The sequence below is a fragment of the Brachionichthys hirsutus genome, chromosome 2 (assembly GCF_040956055.1).
Source record: "Brachionichthys hirsutus isolate HB-005 chromosome 2, CSIRO-AGI_Bhir_v1, whole genome shotgun sequence".
In the NCBI taxonomy this organism is placed as follows: Eukaryota; Metazoa; Chordata; class Actinopteri; order Lophiiformes; family Brachionichthyidae; genus Brachionichthys; species Brachionichthys hirsutus.
Genome location: NC_090898.1, coordinates 5,941,179 through 5,963,648, shown reverse-complemented (window position 1 = coordinate 5,963,648; position 22,470 = coordinate 5,941,179). Strand labels below are relative to the sequence as shown.

General features: G+C 42.6%; 1 protein-coding gene across 1 annotated transcript in view; it reads left to right on the top strand.

Annotated features, from left to right (window-relative positions):
* prdm16 (PR domain containing 16) overlaps positions 1-22,470 on the top strand; it is a 99,842-nt gene that overhangs the window by 58,498 nt on the left and 18,874 nt on the right. The window contains exon 5 of the mRNA XM_068744787.1: positions 21,713-21,853. Within this exon, the coding sequence (XP_068600888.1) occupies positions 21,713-21,853 (141 nt within the window). The remainder of the gene's footprint in view (positions 1-21,712; positions 21,854-22,470) is intronic.

Below are 22,470 nucleotides of genomic sequence, written 5' to 3'. Positions count from 1 at the left end.
CTTGCAGACCCCGTATCAGATGCCTTGCTCACTGCACACCAGCCACAAGCACTTCATTTTAATGCCGTCCCACAGAGTAAAAACCAGGCAGCTCCAATCCAGCTGCCTTACGGGTACACAATTCTCCGGCGGTGCACAACTAGCAAAGCCACCTCCTGTTCAAGCAAGAATGTTGGCTTAATTACGACACGTTTTTCCAAGTAAAAGCAGGAGTGTATCGTAACAATCGAGGAAGGTTTATGTAAAGTTCCCCCGCCTGCTTTGCCGTTACAAACTAACCCTGATGCTAGTCTTTTCCAGACAATGTGGAATTCCTCCTCCTCCTCCGAGTGAACCCGGTTCCCATTTTTGCAAGTGTTCCACTAAATCTTCTGAAACACCTGCAGTTTATTTTTCTCCCATGTTGTTGTCCGTGTCTTCTCTCCTCCGTGCTTTTCTTCTCGCCACCTTTGAACTCGGGGAGTTATTTTCCCTGCATCTCCCATGGCACCTTGTTCCTCTCTGGAGAATCTCGTTGCTGCTTGTATGTTTGTCTGAGGGACGGCGGGTTTCAATAAACCTGGCCCCTGGACGCAGCACACACTTCTTCACAGCTACACACACACACATCTGAATCCTCACTTCTGCCTATACGGGCACACAGGCCTTGGTAATGAATCCAAGATAAACACACATCCTCACACATTAGCTTAGATACCCTGTCGGGAAAATAATCAGCCCCGAGAATGTGAGTTTTAAAGCGCTGTACGATCCGTCCATCATGTGCTTATGATGGGAACATGCGACGAAGCGATCTGGAGGACAAACACTAGTGTCTATTTGATCGACAGACAATGCTGCAAGCTGATAGCAGACACCACATATCATGTTATCTCACATGCTCCATGCGGCTAAATATTGAAAGTCTAAAGATGAAATAATAAAGGAAAGATACAAAGAGTAAATCAGACAAAAAAAAAAAAAAGAGTAGGATTTGTGCATGGTTAGTGCTGATCGGATGGGCAGGTCACACAGGTGACTCGAGGGGGTAAAGAGGCATCTCAGGGGAGAAGATCGGATTCACATTCGTATATACACACTATACCTGGACAGAGAACAAGCCGCATCTGTGAACTGTGAACGAGACATAGCAGGAGAGAAAGAGAGACAGACACAGACGGATAGAAAGAAAGCTGAGCCGGTGGACCACACAGATAAAAGAGTGTGCTCTGTTCTCTCTCCTCCTGAAGGAACCTGAAGGAGGAAACTCCACCTCTGGGATTAAGGCTTGTGTTTCTCCAATTTACTGCAGTGGCTGTCTCTGACTATATACTTCTGTTCTGCTTGTCTCGTATCATTGCCTCTCTTCTCGTCTCGTCACCGTGAAGAAACAAACCATAAACGTTCCTATCCATTCATTTCCTTCAGTATATTCCTATGTCTGATTTAGTGAGTGTTAGAATAAAATGACCCCGGTTTATGATAACATATAAGATTTTGATTTATGTATGTGAAGTTTCTTTTCTTCTGTTTCGCAATTTTATTATTATTGTCCTGAATGACATTTCTGTCACACACATGCTGCTTGGAAATAGAAATACCTTTTTTTTTTCACTTCTGAGCCCCCACCCTTTATTACTGTGTCAAATGCCATAAGCATTGTTCAATAATCAACCGAGATATTGAGGAACAAATTCTAAAGCTCCATTGACTGCAATGTTAATGAACATTCAAAGTTCAACATTTCCAATCTTCTGGATTGTCACCAAAATGTAATAATCTGTTCCTGGTAACATTCCCAACATTCTCTGAAAATCTCATCCAGATCCGTACAGAGCTTTTTGAGTTATCTTGCTAACAGACGGATGGACAGACGCCGGCAATTACATAACCTAAAAACATCTATATATTATAAATATATATATTATACTAAACAAACGACTTACTGTTGTTGTGGCTGAGATGTGTGGTAATTACAGAGCACGTTTTGTTCACAGAGTCTCTGATTGGTCTCTGATTTGCTGTGAGGGTAACGTGATCTTCGTTGTGATGCTCTGTGGGATAGCATGATATGAAGCCACGCTCTGCTCTGGCCCATTTGGTGGTGGAATTATCAAATTTGCTGTGCACTGCCCCTGAACCAGCCTACCCCACCACAAAAAAGACTTAGAGCAGGAGATGAAAGGTCTACACAAACATGAACACACACACACTGAGCATGCCCCGCCTCACAGGGATGCTCTGCACATTCCCCCTAATTGCTTGTTTCATGCAGAGCCTGATTGCGGAAAATTATACCCTTTGCATTTTCTTCTGTGCGCCCCCCTCGATCTTTTTCTTTCTTTTTGTCTGCATATATATGCTTACATGACAAGGGCTCAAATGCACTGCGTATGCCTTATGTGCTAAATATCTTCGCATGTTATGTTGTGTGTGTGTGTGTGGGGAGGGGGGGGGGGGGTATGTTAGACCAGTCTACTTCCACCATAGTCCAGGTATCTTATCATAAAATCTGAGTAGCCAACTCCTGTAAAATTACAGCTATTGGTTTCTTCAATGTCCATTTTCCATTCCTTGAGGGTATGACAATTTTTGAAGGAGTATGCAAATATATATATTCAATCCTGTGGTGTATACTTTGCTCTGTGCATCGGTAAGAACACAAGAGCACAGCAGAGAAGACTCTGCTCACTTTAAATGCACATATAAAGTCAATATTTCCATAAAATACGGTTGCACCTTTCTTTGTCAGGCAGCAGGCGGTAGCCATTTGTAGTTATAGAATATAGCTACCGGTAGTAGTTAAAGAAAAGGAACAACCCTCACTGCCTTCTACTTTAATGAAGAAATAAGAAAATCATTCAAGAAATGATTTTCTCCAAATGGGATTTTTTTTTCCTCCCCACTGAAAAATGAACACAAGACCTGTGAGAATCTGCTCCAACTTTTCTTCATCCTCCATTAGTCCCTCCTCCGCTCCCTGCACCACTCTTCCCACCTCTCCCTTTTCAGAAGTGTGTCTTCATTACAGCGAACGCTGCCAACCTCGCTCATACTGCATGTGTTTTGCTGAGTGTTGGCCAAAAGCAACGTATAAGTCTGGCAAGCCCACTTAGTGTGTGTGTTTATGTGTTTGTGGGAGGTTGTGAACCAGGTCCCTCTGGCCACAAGGTGGACTTTGCAGGAGAGTCTGTGGTATACTCACAACTGTAACTACATAAGTGAGGAAATGAATTAAGTGGGCATAAGTGGAGAAAAGGTGTGTGTAAACGGTGTGTGTGAGCCTGCTGTATTAAAATTAAACACACAAAAGTTAAGGTGTGAGTACAGATGATATCTCAACACTACATGATTCTTACAAGCTCTTACCCTATAGTGACGTAAATGGAATCAATTCACTTGATTACCCCCCCCCCCCCCCCCACACACACACACACACACACACGCACACACGCACACACGCACAAATATGAGGGGCCTCTTCTTCTAACAAAGTCTCTCTTACAGTATATGCGGTCTGGCCTTTCTGGTGCGTTTAAGGGGCCAAGTAAATCTGTCATTTTAGCCTCTGAACATTCAGATGTTCAGACGCACACACACACACATTAGGTGTTACAGCTGGAAGGAATTAGGCTGTCTCTCGTCTCGCTGTCTTTCCCTACAACAGACATGATAACCTCCAACATTAAATGGAGAACCATTTAATTTATCTGTTGGTCTCGGCTCTATTAGTTCAAAAGAGACAGAGAAGCTTTAATGTTTAGGTGAAAGAGTTTAACTACTGTATCCTTCCGCTGGACTTCCGGAGCATGGACTGTGTTTTTACGTAGATACCTGTTCAGTGTGTATGTGCATGTTCTCACCCTAGTTTTGCTATCGCTCCCTGCACTGTACCAATGATGTCATTGCTGTGAGTGTGCATGCATATTTGCATCTGGACTCTTAGTGCCCCCCCCCTCCCCTGCAAACACATCAGCTTAATCCATGTTGGCGTCTCAGCAGTTTCATAGAGCTCCAGGTCTCAATAACAAACGGTCCAGGTTTAGGACTTACTGTCCTGCACCGCGCCTCCCGCTTCAAACCTTTGTGTTCATGTGAACGTAAACATGAACTGGGCCACTAATTGCATACGCATTAAGAGAAAAGGAATAATGGCATGTAGCAAAGTAGATGCAATCTGTATCATGTGATAAAAGCGCCAGCCAGATTACAGTGGAGGCATATTAATGTGGGAGTGGGCAGACACCAAGCAGCACCACGAACCTTACAGACATTAGCTCTGCACATAAATATGCTCTTGTTGACCTGCTGTGTGCTAGTTTTACATCATTCCTGGCGGTAAGAAGTTGCGCATTAATTTCATATATGGACTCATCGTATTTAAATGAGATGGATGCAGTCTTTAAAGACAAAGGAAACAAAAAGAAAAAAGGATAGTAAGGCAAGAAGAAAGACATAATAGAGTTAGGAATATAAGACAGCCAATCAATAAGGTTTTTTGGTGTGCAAATTAATTTATTTTCGGTGTGTATTTTATGCCAGGCAGGTTCTGTATCTGTGTAAAACACACACAATATCTTCCAGGATAAATAGCTTTTTATTTTTTTATGACAGATACACTGATCTCTCTACTGTATCTTCATTTATATTATTTGCCTTATTGTTCTGTTTAACAATCAGTGACAGAAGATGGTACTTGCTATTTAATGCAAACTGATATTCAGAAAGGTTGGCATCACCATGTCATAACTGAGCTGGAGTAGGCGAGGGTAAGTAGGAGGTGTACAGCAAGGCATGAATAGAGCCTATAAACCACAGCCCAGCTCCATTAGTGCAGCTGATATGATTAGTAATTAATTATGAATGAGTTTATATACAGTGAATTACCCACTCCATCATTTTCCATTGCTTGCCTGAGTCTGTGTGAGATTCTCTTTAATCAATCTTTAAACCTGAAAGCCTGGTCTGAGGATGCAAAGGACCAGGTATGTTGTTGTTTTTCATCATTAGATCGTTACTTTTTATTTAAAAAAAATCCCAAAATGGGCAATTGAAGCAAAATCTTGCGAGCGCCCATCATCTGTCCTTCATATTTTGATATGATGTGACGTCATTCCCTTTTTGTAACATAACAGCGTGCCTTCAGCGTAGATCACCCACATTACAGACTGAATGACAATACCTATAAATACCCTCAGCAGCAGCAGCCAGGCCCTGTCTGTCTGTCTCTGCCCGTCTCACCATTTTGGAATGTATGACCTTAAATAGTCATATATGAAGACATTTTAGCACAGACCATTTTAGTGCGTTTATATGAGAAAACCAAAGATTTAACATTCTTTGCCATGTATGTCAACAACTCCTACAGTGTTTCATGCTTTTAAATGCCTTTGATTCTATTTGATCATTACTTGGATATTGATCACTCATTGTTTAGAAGCCTTCTTTTGCATTTTCATTACCCATTCCTATCATTCCTGTTCTTGTAGAATCCTCCGAGATCCGCTTTCTCTCCTGCTCTGGAATGCGTATTTCCTCCCGGTGCTCTATGTGGTGGGCAGCATGTGAGCCACAAGGAACCTGCAAATGTGTTTATTAATAATAAAATGTATCATTTCAATAAACAGTTGACAATTATTTTATTTTTTTTGCTATTTATTGAAATCAATGTTAACATGTTTGAATCAACATATAATTTCTGGACCATTTTGGTTTAAAGACAATAACTTGAAATGAAATGATTAGTCATTAAAAAAATCAATGCTGCAGGCCTAATTCCTTGGATCTGTAAGAGTGTGTGTGTGTGTGTGTTAGAGAGAGTGCCATTAGATCAGTCTATTTACTGCCCAACTGTCCAAACACTTGTGATAACATACAGTTGTGCAGTAGTAGACTACAGTACTACAGCACACACACACACACACACACACCTTGGTCATGTTGTCCCCCTCTCGAGGGAGCTGTGGGCTCTCTTCTTTCCCACTGGCTGCTGCTGTGAGGGTGGGGTCGCAGGGTCTCCCAGATAAGACCACAGGGGTTTGTAAAGGGATGCTTGACTTTCAGAACACAGGAAGGAGGGATGAATAACCTAAAGAAACAGAGGAGAGCAGGGAGTGAGGTCGAATGAAACTCCAAACCACCTGCACATCTGATAAGGCAAGCACACATTAAGGTGAGCGTAAAAGAGAAGGTTAGCAGAGAAATGTCAATAAGCGCCCAGAGAGAAGAGAAATAGATAAAAGGAGAGAAATGTAGAAAGGAATGAGAGAGAGAAAATATCAAATCCATCAAAAGAAAGATCACGCATGCAAAATATGAGCGGCTGAGTGGAACAAAGAGAACAGATGAATGAATTATCAATGAAAGAGAGACTACGGACCCAGACTTGAATAGGTGATCTTTGACACAACACAATGCTGCTTTGAAATGGAGAAGTTCACAATTATTGGAAAACTCCAGAAAGATTTATACCCACCACGGCTGCCAATAGCGCGCTAACTGAAATGTGCTGTAGGTTCTGCTCATTGGCTTATCGAGCGGTTATGACAAAGGAAGTGTGAGCGACCTCAGGTAGCTCGGTGTGGAACCATCGATTCTCACTGTCCGCATAAGGCCGTTGATGGATAGGGCATGCACCGGACTGATCAGATACATTCTCAACCAGCATCTGAACACACACACACACTCACACGCAAGCTCAGAAGATTGTGAAACACTGGCAGACAGAAAGAAACAGAGAGAGGAGAGGGAAATACACATCTTCCACTCATGAAAGGCAACAGTGAAATTCACAACACGATTCCTGTCACACAACAACAAATCAACAAAACTCGACTGTGACAGTTAAGTTGTTGAAATATGTGCTGTAAATTTTAAACATCATTAAACGGTGATAAAAGGATCTATAAAACCATTTGGCTGGAAGATGTCCTCTGCTCTCTTTAATTCGCAGTGACCCTTGAACCCTCCCATCCCGAGCTCAGTATTTATGCAGGTGGTGTGAACCCGAGGCCAAGGTGGAGGGCTTATTTTACAGATCTCACCATAAAACAGTCAGCTTGGAAATATGTGTGACTTGGAAGGGGGAGTCGACTACTTCTGGAATTCTGTTCCAAATTGGCCTGCCATGACATAATGGAAAGGATGTTCTTGTGTGTATATATATATATATATATATCAGTTATAGATATATACTGTATACATATATATATATATGTTTTGAATATTCACATTTTGTGAAAATGACCTGTATATGCAGCAGCTGCATCGTTTCAGTGTGGCACTTCTTTATCTCCTCATTGGCAGCATATCATTCTTTGTGCGTGTGGACAGCTCACAGCCGTTTGCATCAAGCTCGTTGTCTGGTTTTAGTTTTCGCTGTTACCACAAACGCGTCTCTCTGTTTATGGCAACAATTTGCCCTGGAATTGTTGCAGACATATGACATTTAAAAAAAAATTAACCAGAGGGCTGTGCTGGCCACCAAGGAGGGAAATGTTACCGTTTAAACTAGGATAAATTAGGGTTTGTGATTTTCTGCCAGGAGAAGTTGATTACTGATGAAGACGATGCACGAATAGTGTTGAAAAGGAGCTTTGTGAGTGAGTGAGATTAGGTTTATCTGTCATTCTCTAGTTCAATATCAAGCGTGAAAGCTGTTGATTGTATCCGATATAACGAGCATATCACTGGTAAAGCCTCCGTTTTCACTTGAGGTAATGCTGCAGCCAGATCCTATAGAACCTGAAAGGACTCCTCCACTTGGAAGAAACTTTTTTCGTTCTTTCTTTAAATCACGGATGCAGTTCATCTACGGCTTTAAGCTGTCGTCATGAGCTATGACAATAAAGGATGCGTTTTTTAGAGCTGCAGAGATGGTGATGGCTTTTCTGAAATGTCTCAGAGGTGAAGCGTCAAGCAGACTTCCACAAGGACACGTCTGGACATAATTCCTTCTGACAGACTCTATCTCTGATGACCTGTTTAAGGATTACAGGCAAGAGGTGTGTGTGTGTGTGTTGAACTTTAATAACTCAGTCTATAACTGTTATACAAACATTTGCACAAACACAAGGTTACAATCAAAATTCTCTGACTTGTTGCCCTTTCTCCCAAATGAAGCTTTCCATGGATCAGCGCACCCATCAGCCGACCCTCTCCTCCTCTCAGCAAGTATATTTGACATGTAACGTCAATAATCTCATTTATTTTTTTCCCCTACGCAAGCAAGCACACGCGCCCAAACACACACACACACACACAGAATTGTCTGCTCATTCTCATTCTCTTATCTGTGTCTGCAAGAAATGTGAGCCAAGCGGCATTCGATAAAAACAATTTTTTGCACCATTGATCCCAGAGAGTTTGCTTCTTTCTGTTTTTTTTCCTCCCCCCTCCCTTTTCATCATCTACAGTATGCTGATGGTTTTTCTTGAGGTTTTGTCACTAAATGATGGAGTGAATGTGAGGAGATGGCTGCGTTTTGCAAAGAGCACCAGGGGAAACGCCGTGAATGTTCGTACTGAGATGAAATGAATCACACTGGGACGAGCAGGCCTCTGAATGGTGGAGGGATTACTTACACGGGCAGCACTGCATGCTGTATGCTACTTACATATATGTGCAGTGTGCTTGTGTGAGAAATAAAGAACTTGTGTGTCTGTGTGCCTGCTTTTATGTCTCCGCTGAGGAGCGAGGCCTCGCAGGCTACATGGGTGCTGCTCTGAGGTCCCTCCACAGCAGCGCCACAGATCAATACAGCTCAAGTCTCCAACCTCCACGCACACAAGGCCTCTGTAATCACTCCCTGCACTGGGCTGGTTGTTGTTTATCATATTATACCCCTAATTGCCAACCTTATCATAACCTTACTACCCCCTGCACGAAGTTAATCGATGTTGGCACAGGAGCGCTAATGTGACCAAGGCCATTTGGCTTGGCTTATATGCCCACATGGCTACAGGAAGTCGTGAGCAATGCCCACGTCCATCATTCTCATACTGTTTGTTTTTTTTTCTCTTTTGCTATGCAGCTTTTCTTCTTCCGCAGCTAGCTAGCCTTCGCGCTCAGTGTGCCGCGTGACTGGGAAGGGAAGCCGTTTACGGTTAATGAGTCGCCTCTGTTCTCTCAGGGCTATGGCTTTTTAATTAGTGTTGCAGCTCTAAGTGTCCCACATGGACCCTTCCCAAGTTCACTCTCTTGTCGTCCATCACCCATTCCTTTTGTTTGGCTATAATTTACATAAATGCACCAACACCAAATTAGACAGTGGATGTGTGTGGGAAAAGTGAGTGTGTGCTGGTACAGAGGGGTAGAGGTGCAGTCAATACATTTACCCCCCCTAAATACCCCCCCAGGACCACTGATCCCCAGCACACGGGGAGGTCATGATGGATACGCCCCGCAGGGTTAAAAGATCCATTGTGCTCTTTGGAGTAATTAGTGCAAGCAATGAATTAGAAGCAGCATTAAGGGAGGCATACTGTACATAAATAAAGATACACAACTCAGACAGAAGTTCACATAACTATTTTATGTATTTTATTGTGGTTGCAATTTCATACAAAAGTGTTCATAGAAGCTCAAATAGCAAACAAATAGTTTTCTACATTCAGAGTTCAAATTTACATGGTATCTATCAAATTAAGATTTCTATGTTTGCATTGAGTTCTTTTAGCTGAACTAATCGATATTTAGTCAATACTAGATAATGATGTCTAAGTGCCGAGCAACTGCTTGCCCCCAACTATATTGATCAGGCTCATACAACCTCATAGATCAGGTGGTATTTACCAATATCAGTTTATTCATTTCTCCATTGTCGGGTGAATGTCTCAATACCCCGAAGAAAGCAGAGGAAATCGTGGACAGATGTTCTCACAGTAGTGTTACTGCAACACAGATTTATACAAGAAGTCATTGTCTGATGCCGCTAAAATATATTCAAAGCAGCATCTTTGAGTTGAAGATACAACAAGCAAACTTTGCTGCTCGTTTCTATTTTCCACCTGTGTTTTCAGAACAAAATGCACTGCATGGATCACATTTTCCATCCATCAACCTTCAGGCAGGATAATGCACATTCTCATACTGTTTATCTTTGAGTTTGAAGTCCACAGGACTGTACCCAACAGCTTCACTGTGTGAGGTATATTGTTGTATGTGTTCCCAATGTTGATTGGCCAATTATGGCTGATTGTGTTCCTTGAGGGAAGCATTCTCCAAGAGTTGTTAGTGAATGGCCAAATTATGCCTCCATTTTTAATGTGACCACGGGGAACTCACAACCACTCAAAAAAAGCTTTTTGGTCTTTGCCAAGCCATAACTTGTATTGACAGCATTATTAGTCAGAAGAAAGTCATTGTTGTTTGCTAGTGGGACTTAAATGGTGGCCTGGATGTAGTGGGCCATTTGAGCCTTAATGGGAAGTTTCTTGGTGGGAGCTTAAGTTCAATCTGCACCCATACGCTGTCCTTAGTGACCTCACTTTATCGGACCCAAACTCTGTGCTTTGACTCGGCAAGAGCTCTGTCATTTACAGCTAAAACAAACGATTCATAATAATACATATCTACAAACACAATTTCAATGTGCATAAACACATAAGCCCCTCTGGAGTCAATGCTCATGCATACCTTATGCAGCAGCACTTGCAGCATGTCAATAAAGGGTGGCAACCTGCTGCAGCTTCAGCATGGCTTTCTCTGTGCATGAACAAAAACGCAACAGTGCGAGATGGACCGCTGCCTGCGGTACACCACAGTGGAATTGGGAGTCTTTCAATAATCTGCGAGAGTCATGTCTGAATTCTCTTCAGATCAGTGGCAGAACATACGAACACGATTGAATACGCTCCTGCAGCTACTGTGTGTGTAGGTGTGTGCGTGCGTGCGTGTGTGTGTGTGTGTGTGATTGATGACACTGCTAATGGAGTGGCTAAACACTTGCCGTCCAGTTATCTCCTGTTTGACAGGGAGGAGAGGGCTTGTGTCAACAGCCGCTCCTCTCATCATTTGTCTCCTTCTATCCTTTTTGCTTTTTTTTTTTCACAAATCAAAATGTCCCACAGTGTTCTCTCATCATTGATCAATATCCATTATTCCTTCGGTTAACATTTGTTTTGTGTAAAATGTCAGGAAATATAAAAGTTAATTCAGTTTTCCTATAAACTTGGCCTTTCCATCTCCACCGCTGCCGTTTTATTCCTCCCTCCATCCTTCCGCTCATCTATCCCCAGCTGGAGTCCTGCAGTTTCCGAAAGACTGAAGGTTATTGAAGATATAGGAAGGCCCTCAAGTCTCCTCCTTGTTGAGCTCCACCATGGGCCTCAATCACCTTAATGTGTCCGTTGAACCATTAGCTTCTCTGAGGGAGGCCCGTATATCCATCCATGCCTCCATATATCCCGTCATACATTAAAGGGCTGATTGATAGCTATCAGCCTGGCCTTGGCCACTGACACACTCTTAATATTGTCTCTAACACAAACCAGATGACTGCAGGGCTTTTCTACAACACGTACACACAAAATACACTCACACACTGCTACCCCCAACCCCCTCTCTCGCTCTCTCTCTCTGCAGAGGGGATGAGCGTCCTTAATTAAAAGTTGGATATATGGGGCTCTGTGTGGAGGTGCTCAAGCAGGATCCATTACCTGCATGAAGGGGCCCTCCAGAGCCAAAGTTAGAGTGATGGTTGAAGATGATGAGATGGGGGATGGGCCGTGGGGCCGTGTCTGTCTGCATCGCATCCTGAGTCCAACAGGGCCAGTCAAAAAGCAAATAAATCCAAACACATTAAATGTCAAACAAGAATAAGGATTTTCCAGGAAATCAAACTCAATGAAACATTTTTGACGGCGCGTCCTTTACAGTTCTCTGCGCCGCTTTCTAACTAATCAGATTTTCCTGCTCTGTGGTTGCTCTGTCATGTCTTGTTTGAGCTTCATGACATTGGTGGGGGGGGTGTCCAGCCGGTCAGTGTGCCACTGCTAATATTAAGTGAAATGGCGCATTAACAAAATATTTGATCCAAATTTTACAAAAAGCTCATTCGCTATGACTTTCAATATTTGTTTGCAAGTTAGGAGTTTTGCTTTTTGTTTTATCGCTCTCATTATCAATTCTAAATAGGATTGAACAAACGTGATTCTGCAGAGGGGGCAGCTGCTCCCCTTAAATCTATAGTAGTGAACACGACTCGGGCCGGGAGGTGTGAGCTATGATCTCAATAGCTGTATTGTGTTCGCACTTGAACGGGCGCCAAAAACCTTGTGAAATATCAAAGCGGGGAAAGGGAGAAAGAAGTGTGGACGTGAAACAATGCTTTACACAACAGTTAAATAGGTCTTTTCCTCTGCTCCTCGCCAGCAGTCCCAACACTCAGAGAGTCAGCTTTAATAAGTAAGACCTGTCCTGGCTAGTCTCAGAACTGCAGGGCAGAGGATGGTAGGCCTGGCCGTGCCGGAGTAGCATTAGACTGACTCAGATATGCAGGCTTATGTTCAGCAGCCACACGCACACACGCTCAGCACAGATGGGAAACACACATTAAATTATCCCATGGTACAAATGAGGATAGCCGGATATTCCTGCAATCCTGTTTGAGGAGAGCAACACAACCTCTAAGAATCACATATGCATCAAAGGCTGCAGCTAACCCGACTGGGCAGAGAAGCCCTCGTCACAAGCGCCAGACAGAGCTGTCAAAAGTCAGAACGTGTTTTCCCTTTTCACTTTAATCTTTTGCGAAACAGCAGAGGAGGTGTGGACTCTCTGGGTACATTTATAGGATGAAAACTGTCTGCAGCTAACATGCCCTGGTATTAATAAAGATTTGGAACATCAAAAGTCAATGATGTGCTTCTTGTAAAAAGCAAAGCAAAGCGTTGTGCCTTCAGATATAACGTTTGGTCTGACTTGCTCTAGAGTCTAGATACAAGCAGATCATAAAACCAGACTTCTCATTTATGTGCATGTCGTTTGTGAATTCCTGTTCATTATACAGTTGTGTTATGGTTGTTTGCCGTCTTCATTTTGTCAAAACCTCTACTATCTCTATTAAGATGTTTCCAGTCATCCCATCGGCACACATTGAAGCAGACATTTAATAAAGCAGGGTTGTTCTTTTACTTCAAATCATCTATAAAGCACCAAAAAAGGACACTCGTGCATTTGATTTATCATTGTATGAAAAAACAAGGTGTCTAGTTTCATTTTATTCTATTTCAATGTAATTAATTTAAAAATCTTCCTTTGTGACATTAAAAATAGCAAACAAAACAAATAGGAATAGTTGATGAGCTTGTTTTGTACGACAGCATTTCTCATTAACAACTCTACAATGATGAGACTTTCATTTTCAGCCAGCTAACACAAATTCATGTCTCTTTTGTTTGTTTTGCTTTAAATATTTTATTCTGAAGTAGAAAAAATGTGAAGAGGAGGTGAGGAAGATGAGAATAGAGTTGTTGAAAGGGGAAAGTGGAGTCTAGTTGTTACAGTTAAATACTTTAGCTCAGATGGTTCCAATAAGTCGGAGGCCAGGAGCCACACGGGGGTTCTGTTCTGCCACATGCTGTCCTGGCCAGCTGTTGAAAAGAGATTTTTTTTATTTTGGGGGGGAAGCAGTAATATAATGTACATATACATTGATTTATATTTTATTTTTTGGGAAATTTGAGCTAATTCTAAATTTCAAATCTGCATTCACCCAGGTGGCATACAGTCGTTAAGGTGAATGAGATCTTGCCGCCTCACTACGCTTTAAATGTTGTATACCTCAGAGTTTGTGTTTCATCGTGCTTCAACTCGCTGCTGCCCTCATCCCATATAACACAAAGGGACGTTGCAGCTTCCATAAATCACATCCTAAAAAGAAAGGAAGTTTAAAGAGGATGACTGGAGACAGATGTGGCATCGTCTGTTTTATATCAGCCTGCCTGCTCAGAGTCTCAGCTTTGGTTTGCTCGTGAACAGGAAGTGACACAGTGAGGGACAAACAGGACACTGTCATGTGGTTCTGATCATGAGAAATATGACAGTAAGAGAATAGTTTTTGTCAGTGCTTTCTTTATTCTCTCTATACTTCCATCATTATCCATTGTGTCACGAAAGCTGTTGAAGGAAGTCCTCCTTTATTAGGGTGTTAATAAATAATTGATAGTGGTATGTGCTCTAAAGATTTGTACCCAACATCACTTCCCTATTTGTGTTTGTACAGTTCCTGGAATTGTCCCGTTTTCTGTTTCCCTTCCGATGCCAGTCGATTCAGTGGAGGTCAAGTTGTGTCAGTGTTGAATGCAAGCTTCCTTGCCTTATTATTTCCCATTATTCTTGGCATGGATGGATTCTGGCTGATTGATTTAGTTGCTTTTGCTGCCTTCAGGAAATGTTTTCTATCCCGATTATTTTACAACTCAGAAAAGAGACAAATGTAATTCATGATTGTGAATTTTATGCTCAGACATGGAAGTTGATTTTATATTAAATATTTCTTGTCTAAAAAATATTTCCAGGATGTCTTGTTGAATTATACACATACTTTGTGTCAGCTGTTTTCCAGATAATGAAAGTGGTACTGTACAAACACAAAATATCTTTTCTAGATTATCAAAACGCGGAGAGAAAGAAAATTCCTATTTGATCATGCCCAGTGGCTTCATGAAACGTCAGTCCCTGTGGCCAATTAAGAACAACTTTGCTCACTGTGCGTTCCTCCCAGCCAATAAACACATAGTTTGCTAACTGGGCCTTCTGCTCTGTTAATATTCCCACAGTTTACTCTCCTTATTTCTTCTCTTGAGGCCGTTGTCAATTGTTTTAGCTCTTTTTAAAATGTGGTAAATGTTTTTTATTGATCCTTTGATTTATTTGTCGAGGGCCGGTGTAAGAGAATGATTCCTCGGGGGTGTCTTTCACTGAATTCACTGTGCGTGTGTGGTGCATAACAACACACACGCACACACACACACACACACAAGTCTAGCTGTAATCCTTTGAGCACCAGAGACAGAGTATGTGAGTCTGATGTACTGTTCATACATCGCCATTCACGCTGCACCTGCTTCACTATAATGAGCCAATATATCTGCTCACTAATTATATCATAAAGCCGGCCTATAAAAGGTGCTCCAACAGTAAAACAGACAGGGCATGATGGTAACGTCTGTGCACACCCTAACACATACGTACATAAAACACACATGTACACAAGCAAAAGGAAAATGCACAAAAGCACACACATATGCAAGCAAAATACACGAGCATGCGCACACACACACACACGTTTGGCTTTTTAACGTGGGCCTTAAATAACACAAAGCCATTTCATTAATGAGCTCCAGCCTGGAGACTCACTGCCTCTGTGCTTTTAAAGTTCCTGGTAGCACATGGTAACCTGTTCAGTCAGGGCTGCAGGGGTGCGGAGGCCGGCCTAGCGTAATGGACGGTGGCATAATGCTAATAAAACACAGCGTAGCTGCTGATATGTAACTGCTGATGCATTTGTGAAAAGTGCATGTCTTGTTTCAATCTGGCATGTCAACAATGCAGCGTTATAAAAAAACAATTCTGCTAGATTTAGCAAGAAGAGTTGATGTCTGGTCTCCTGCTTTTATAAAGGAGATGCATAAATCATTAAACTCATGCAGCTAGTAACAATGTGCAAAGTAAAATAAAAAAAAGTATTGTGCAATATTACGGAATATTAAGTCAAAGTAAACCTACTGCAAAGCTAATACCAGAAACGTCCGTCTTTTTTTTCTTGGCACCCTGCTTGTCTTGTTGATATGAGCTACCAGATTCAACAACTGTCAAATCAAAGCATTGTATTGTTTACTATCACCTTTAGCATCATATTCCTCACCTCCTTGGGAGTGTTGGTCTTACTTTAAAAAGGTGACTTAAACACAGTTGGCTTTGCAGCTTCTGAGCGTGGGAGAAACTGGAACCTCCATCCTGCCGGTTTCAGTGTGACACATGCACACTCACCACAAATGATAGCTGCGTGATGCTTGCTGGAGAGACGCTCATTTAAGAGAAGCAACTTGGGTCATTAGTAAGCCGGGCCACATTCTGACACTCACCATGTGTGTAGGGGCATGCACATGTACTCACACACACACACACTACAACCCAGATGGCTTTTACAAGGCCCCAGGCCCTCCCTGGTCTGCCTGTCTGGTTTTTAATTATGTTGATGGCTGCCCAGCCCAGATAAAATGGGTCACATTTAACACGCCTTCACTCACCTTCACACACATCACGCCTGCACCAGCACTCTGCAAACACACCCTGCAACAGCGGCGATACAGCTCGTGCTCACAAGAGGTGCAGACACACCTTTTCACAGTGGTCCTCACTTTGACAGAGACAAGTAGTAAATATGTGATATTCAACACAAGGGCTGTCACCTCCATAAAAAGGAAGTGTGTGTGTGTGTGTGTGTGTGTGTGTGTGTGTGTGTGTGTGTGTGTGTGTGTGTGTGTGTGTGTGTGTGTGTGGATTTACAGCCTGTTTCCTCTTTAACTGTCATTAGGCTGCCAGACATGGCTACACAGGTGTACTATTACAGCATCAGTAATTGGTCTTACACACACACACATACACACACATATGCTACTTCAAAAAATATATATTTAAACTCACAGTAAGATTCAGGATGTGTGAGTGACAGTGATTTAAATTCTTAGATATGTGTATTAATAAGAGTTGCATTGTTTGATTTGTTTGTTGGACACGTCTAGATTATTCGTTCTGATTTAGCAGAGTTTCTTCATTTGATTTCACTTCTATGTTTTAACATTTAACAGATACTTGTATTGATCATATGTGTCTGTTTCCTTTATCTTACCCGTTCAGTGTCCACCCACATCATTTCCATCCAGAGACCAGTGAAACTCTTTGTCACTATTTAATTCTGTCTTTTATTCTCTATTTCCTTCATGCGTTAAGAGGGGGTTTATTGGCAGGACCCCTTGTGAACCTGTCCACCTCTCACCTTCAAACACACACACACACACACACGCACACACAAATGTGGATGGGCACACAGTCATTTAGACTGTTGAGTGATGTGGCAGGGTAGGACATCTCTGCAGGCCTCCATCCATCACACGCACAGGCACACACACACACACACACACACACACTTATGAATGTGCACAGACACACTGTGGGGATCTGCACTCTGTCAGACACTATATTAGTCTGCCGGAGAGTGTAGGGGCCTCCCAACTGGAAACAGACCATTTTCCAGAAAGGATACACGCTCTCACACATACTTCTTTATTTCTTGTTAGTCGTCCTGTGACTTAATTTGCAACACCTCTAACAACCATCTCTGCATCCCACTTCACAGCCACTCAATCTGTCGCTGTGACTGATTACTTTCCATGACTGGTCGTCTCGTCTGTGAATAAAGATGTGTGTGTGTGTGTGTGTGTGTGTGTGTGTGATCGGTACTTTGTAATTCTGTTTTTGTATGTGTGCATGCAGCTGCAGAGAAAGGAGGGAAGTTTTGTTTCCTCTTCTGCTCCTCTACCTGGAGAGCTTTTGCTCCAGGCTGCCCCCTAGCAGCTCCAAGGGGTGCAAGCAGCTCTGCCTCACACTTGCTATTTCTTCCCTTTCACTCTCTGCTCATTTCTTCTCATCTCTTCTACATCTTCTTGTACATCTGTCTCTTTTGTGCTCTTTCTTTTTGAAACTTTTTTGTAAGCAACTTCCTCTGAGAAGTGAGGAGGACAAAATGAGCTTCCTTTCCTTGTGTTCAAATAGCTGCTTCTCTCATTAAGAGAAGGAGAAAGAAAGAAACACACATCTCTAAAGAAACTCTTCAGTTAATATTTGCTGGGAAAAAAAGACTCTTCTTGTTCTTTGTATTTCTTTTAGAATTACCCTAAATCTATGTGTCCTAAATTTGAAACATGTCTGGTAGACTACGGCTTGTTGCTTTTCTTTATACCCACTGAAAGCGAACTTCCCACTGATCACAGCATGCTGACACAATAATGTGAAGCCTGACACATTAACAAAAAAAAAGTTTTTATTTTGTCCTGACATGGAAGACATTTATGGATAAATTGGAATGAAAAAACACGTTTTTGTAAGAACTCAAACCATATAAAAACAGCATCTCTCTCTACCGCAGGCGATAAATACAGGGAACTAGCTGTTCTCGCACATTAATATATGTGGCTGTGCAACAAAGCAACACACTTCATTAAAATATTCCCATATAGAGACACACAATAACCGAGCAGTTATGTCTCACATGCTGTAAGTACTTCTATCTCCAGCTCACATGCATCAAACTCCCTTCACTGGGCTCCAAGCTGCCATTTCCATTTCTGCCCTCTGTCAAACAAAAAATAATATGTACCTTGTCACCAACATCCACAAGTACAAGCAACTTTCCTCTTCTAATTCAGTCCTGAGTGCCACGCACATCCGTCAGATATACCTGGCGAAGAGAGGACATGCCGAGACATCCATTAAAAGTTCCTCGCTCTCAAAACTTCCCTTTTGTGTTACATGGAGCGATATAAGTGTTGTGCTCTTATCAGAGCTTCCTGTGGAGTTTGCGCAGCATCCTGTCTTTCACTGAAGTGAACTGTGTGTGTGTGTCTGAGGGGGCTGTAATGTGAGCCCTATGTCAATGTTGTTTAATTTAAAAATCAATGCATGAATCAGTGATTTAAAGAAGAAAATCAAATGGCTAATATTGACATTGAGATTGACTTCTTTATCCTGAACAATACAATAATAATTTTCAGTCATTTAAGATTGGCCTTATTTTCAAAGGTATATTTTTAACAGCTAAAATGATTTGGATATTCTTTTCTATTCAGCTTTATTTCTGCTTCTGAGTATTTGTGTGACTGCTGGTGTCCAAAGCTATTAATCTGGGGAATGCCATTTCCAAAATACTAATGAAAACAAATGATCATAAAATTTGTGAGTGATCGATAGGAACAGACACAGAAATATAAAAGCGTTCTGTTCCGGGCCTCTGAATCCAAAGGAGAGGGAATTTAAGGAGGACAATTTCAGCCACCCGGTTTGCTTTGTTTTATTACCCTCGCCGAAGGAGAGGCGAGGGTATTGCAATTGGGTCCGTTTGTCTGTTTGTTTGTTTGTCTGTCCGCGTGCATAACTCAAAAACTAGTAACCCAATCGACTTCTGTCCGTGGCTCGGTCCTCCCCGAGAATGGCGTTGATCCGGATCTGGATCCAGATTCTAGAATTATTCTTTTTTTACATCTGGAATTGTGCCTGTGCTGTAAAGTGTCACTTTAAGAGGGAGGGACACGAGTGGCATGATGGGAAAAAGAGTCCAGAAGGGGTCTTGTAGTACATTCCGGAGCAGCAAGTTAGAGCAGGTTTGGCCCCTCTGATCCGGAAGCCCTGTTTACTGTCTCACAAGATCGAATAGTCTATTGGAGGCGAGGGTCTGCGATCTCTGATTGTCTTTCTAGTTTAACCTCTTTTTGACCTGGATGATGATTTCTATCGAGGTTCTCTTCCATGTGTGATGCAGGGAGGGCCCGTGAATAGAAAAGAAAGGTAAATAAACTAACAATCAGCCTCTGGCTTGTTTTGGCTCTCCTTCTCTGTTGCACCTCATTTGAAGCCTTATAAATCAGGCTTCCACCCAGAGACAGGGTGTCGGCAGGCCTACCTGAAAACACGCGCGCACACATGCACGTACAAAAACATGTAGCACACACAGGTCTGCTGCTCATTAGAGCCTTGATCATTGTGTGCGTTAAAGCGAAGAGGGGGGAGCAAAATGTGTGCACATGTTCGCGTACATTTGTAGTGATACATGTGTGTCCACGATTCTTTTCCCTGACTTGTTCCCTGTAACGGAAGAAATAATTCCTGGTTGACTCCTGGATCTCAGATTTTGTCCATGTGTTCACAAATCAAGAGGATAACTTGTAGCGGCTCCCTGACAATAAGTGCCCCTTAACTCAACCACCTGCAGAAAACATATGAGGCAGAGAAGCTTGTATGTAAGGTATGCCTGGTTAGTTTTCACACATAAAATAAAGGCCTGGGTTTGATCAAGCTGAGGGTTCAGGTTGTAAACTGGAAGCAGGAGAGGCAGCAGTCGTTTCTCTGAAATGGGCACATGAGGAATATATCCAGTTCAATTTTATTTCTAAGCTCTTACTGCAGACATTATCAGAATTTCTTTTTTTCTCTGAACGTTGCAGCATGAGTTACAGAAAATACATGACAGAAACGGATTTGCATATGTCTTTTCTCGCTCTGTAAATCAACAAATGCATTTCCACAAGCAGCAGCAGCCACAGATTTTATTTTAGGCTTCTGGAGAAGGAGTTTCAAACATTGGGAAAGCTTTTCGGATTTTTTTTTTTTTCTTTCAAGGTGATAGCAGACATTGTTTTTCTAAAGCAAGAACATGTAGTGAGGGAGGCGGTCGCACACCTTATCACAAAGGTAGCACAAAATCACGTTAGCTGTTAGCTCACCCATGCATGCATGCATTGACCAAAGGCAGTTGCTGCATTTGTGCAAACAAGCACATGGCAGTGTGCCACCCGCTACACACTTTACATATTTACTGACTAAACTTGGCACATGCACCACCACCCATGAAACACACCTTCTGCATGCATTAACCCAGACAACAAGCACACGACCATTCACACTTTACGAGCTGTAAAAAAAAAAAAACAGCATCATGCGTTTGGAAAAGCAGCCAGTAAGAGGAGTTCACGAACTCTGCGCATCTAAAAATGTCAGCCAGTTTGTTGGTTCTTCTCCGTCACACCTCGATTTCCTTCTGCAGACATTTGACTGTGATTAGGGGAGCAGAAAGTCAAGCGAGAGGTCAGCGCTGAACTTTGGCCAGGCTGATTGGGAGTTGTAATTAGAGGAGTTGCTCTGTCTCGGGTCAGTTCTCCCCAGAGCATTCACACAGGCTCAGTGCTGCATGCGGAGAAACTGAAGCTTAAACCCCAACTTGGTGGAGAGGGCGAGCTTAGAGGTTTCAGCTGATCCAACCCCAGATTCCCCAGAACCGCCAGAATTCACCACAAGGATGCACACACACACACACACACCGATAAATTAAGTCAAAAGACTTCAGAACAGCAGTAATTGCAATTTGCTGTTTCACAAATCCTCTCAATTTCTCTTCCTTGTTTCCCTCAAGTAAAATGTCAGATTTAGCAATTCTGTGAAGAACGATCTCTGATTTTGAAACTTTCATAAAGCATTGTTACCCCTTCTTGGGTTCCCCCTTTATTCCACATCGCCTTTACACTCCTCCTCCTCCTCCTCTTCCTTCTTCTCTTCTGCCTCCATCCTCCTTCATTCTCTGTGAAAGCGGGTAACATGAAACCTGCTCTCTTGGTCTCAGAGGGACATAAGGGTTACAAAGGGTGATCAATATATGCCAGAGAAAGTCTTTAGACAAGTGAAAGAAGCCACAGTTTGTCCACTCCCTCCTCCTTTCTCCTCCCTACCCTCTTTGCTCCCCTGTTTGTTAGGATTGACGGGGTTAGGTGGCCCTAACACCCACTGACAAGTTGCCTCTGTTTGTCTTAAAGTTGACTGACATCAAACCCCTGGCACAGCCTTCTGATTCACCGAAATGTTGCACTTTTAAACTATCCAGGACCCCCCCCCCCCCCCCTTAAAATATTCCCTTACCTTGTCTGTTTCTAAATATCAAACCTATTGCCTCTGTCTCCAACAGGTGGTGGACGACATGGGCAATGTCAAGTTTGCACTGGACACAGTCCCGGACAACACGAGCAACAGCTGGCTCAAATACATCCGCGCTGCCCCTTCGTTTGAGGAGCAGAACCTCGCTGCCTGTCACCTTACCGGAGACCAGGTGAGTGACAGGACAGAAATGTCCCGGCTGGATTTTTGGCCTATACATGTTGCTACCAAGTGACTTAAGAGGGAGCAGCGGTGTGTGTGTGTGTGTGTGTGTGTGTGTGTCTGCTGCTGTCAGAAAATGATTGGCATAAGGAGGCTGAAGAATATGACACTAATATCCGAAGCAGAGTCTTTTTTTGCCGACGCAGCATTTTTCTCTGTTGTCCCGCCGCCCTCTGAAGATCCTGGGTAAAGCAGTGGATACCTCTGGAGCGCTGCCCAGCCAGTTGTCCATAAAAGACCGGAGTGGCTCTGTCCTCCCATGCAATGTGTGTCCCACAACTTACTGCTGCACTATAGAAGCATATTTCTCTGTTTCTGTTTATCCAACAGAAGTCAGCCCCCGTTTATTTAAATTAAATTCTGATGCACTTGACACGCTTTTCACTTTCAGCTCAGTTTAGACGTTGTTGATATCTCACAGTCGTGTTCGAGGGGAGCATAAGTGCAGAATCTGTGCCAAAAAACACCACAAAAAAAATGCATCCAATAAAGTAATACGTTTGACAGCTCAAAACAAACACAGAGACCAAACCAAGAAAACACGATGGTAGTATGTATGACGGTAGC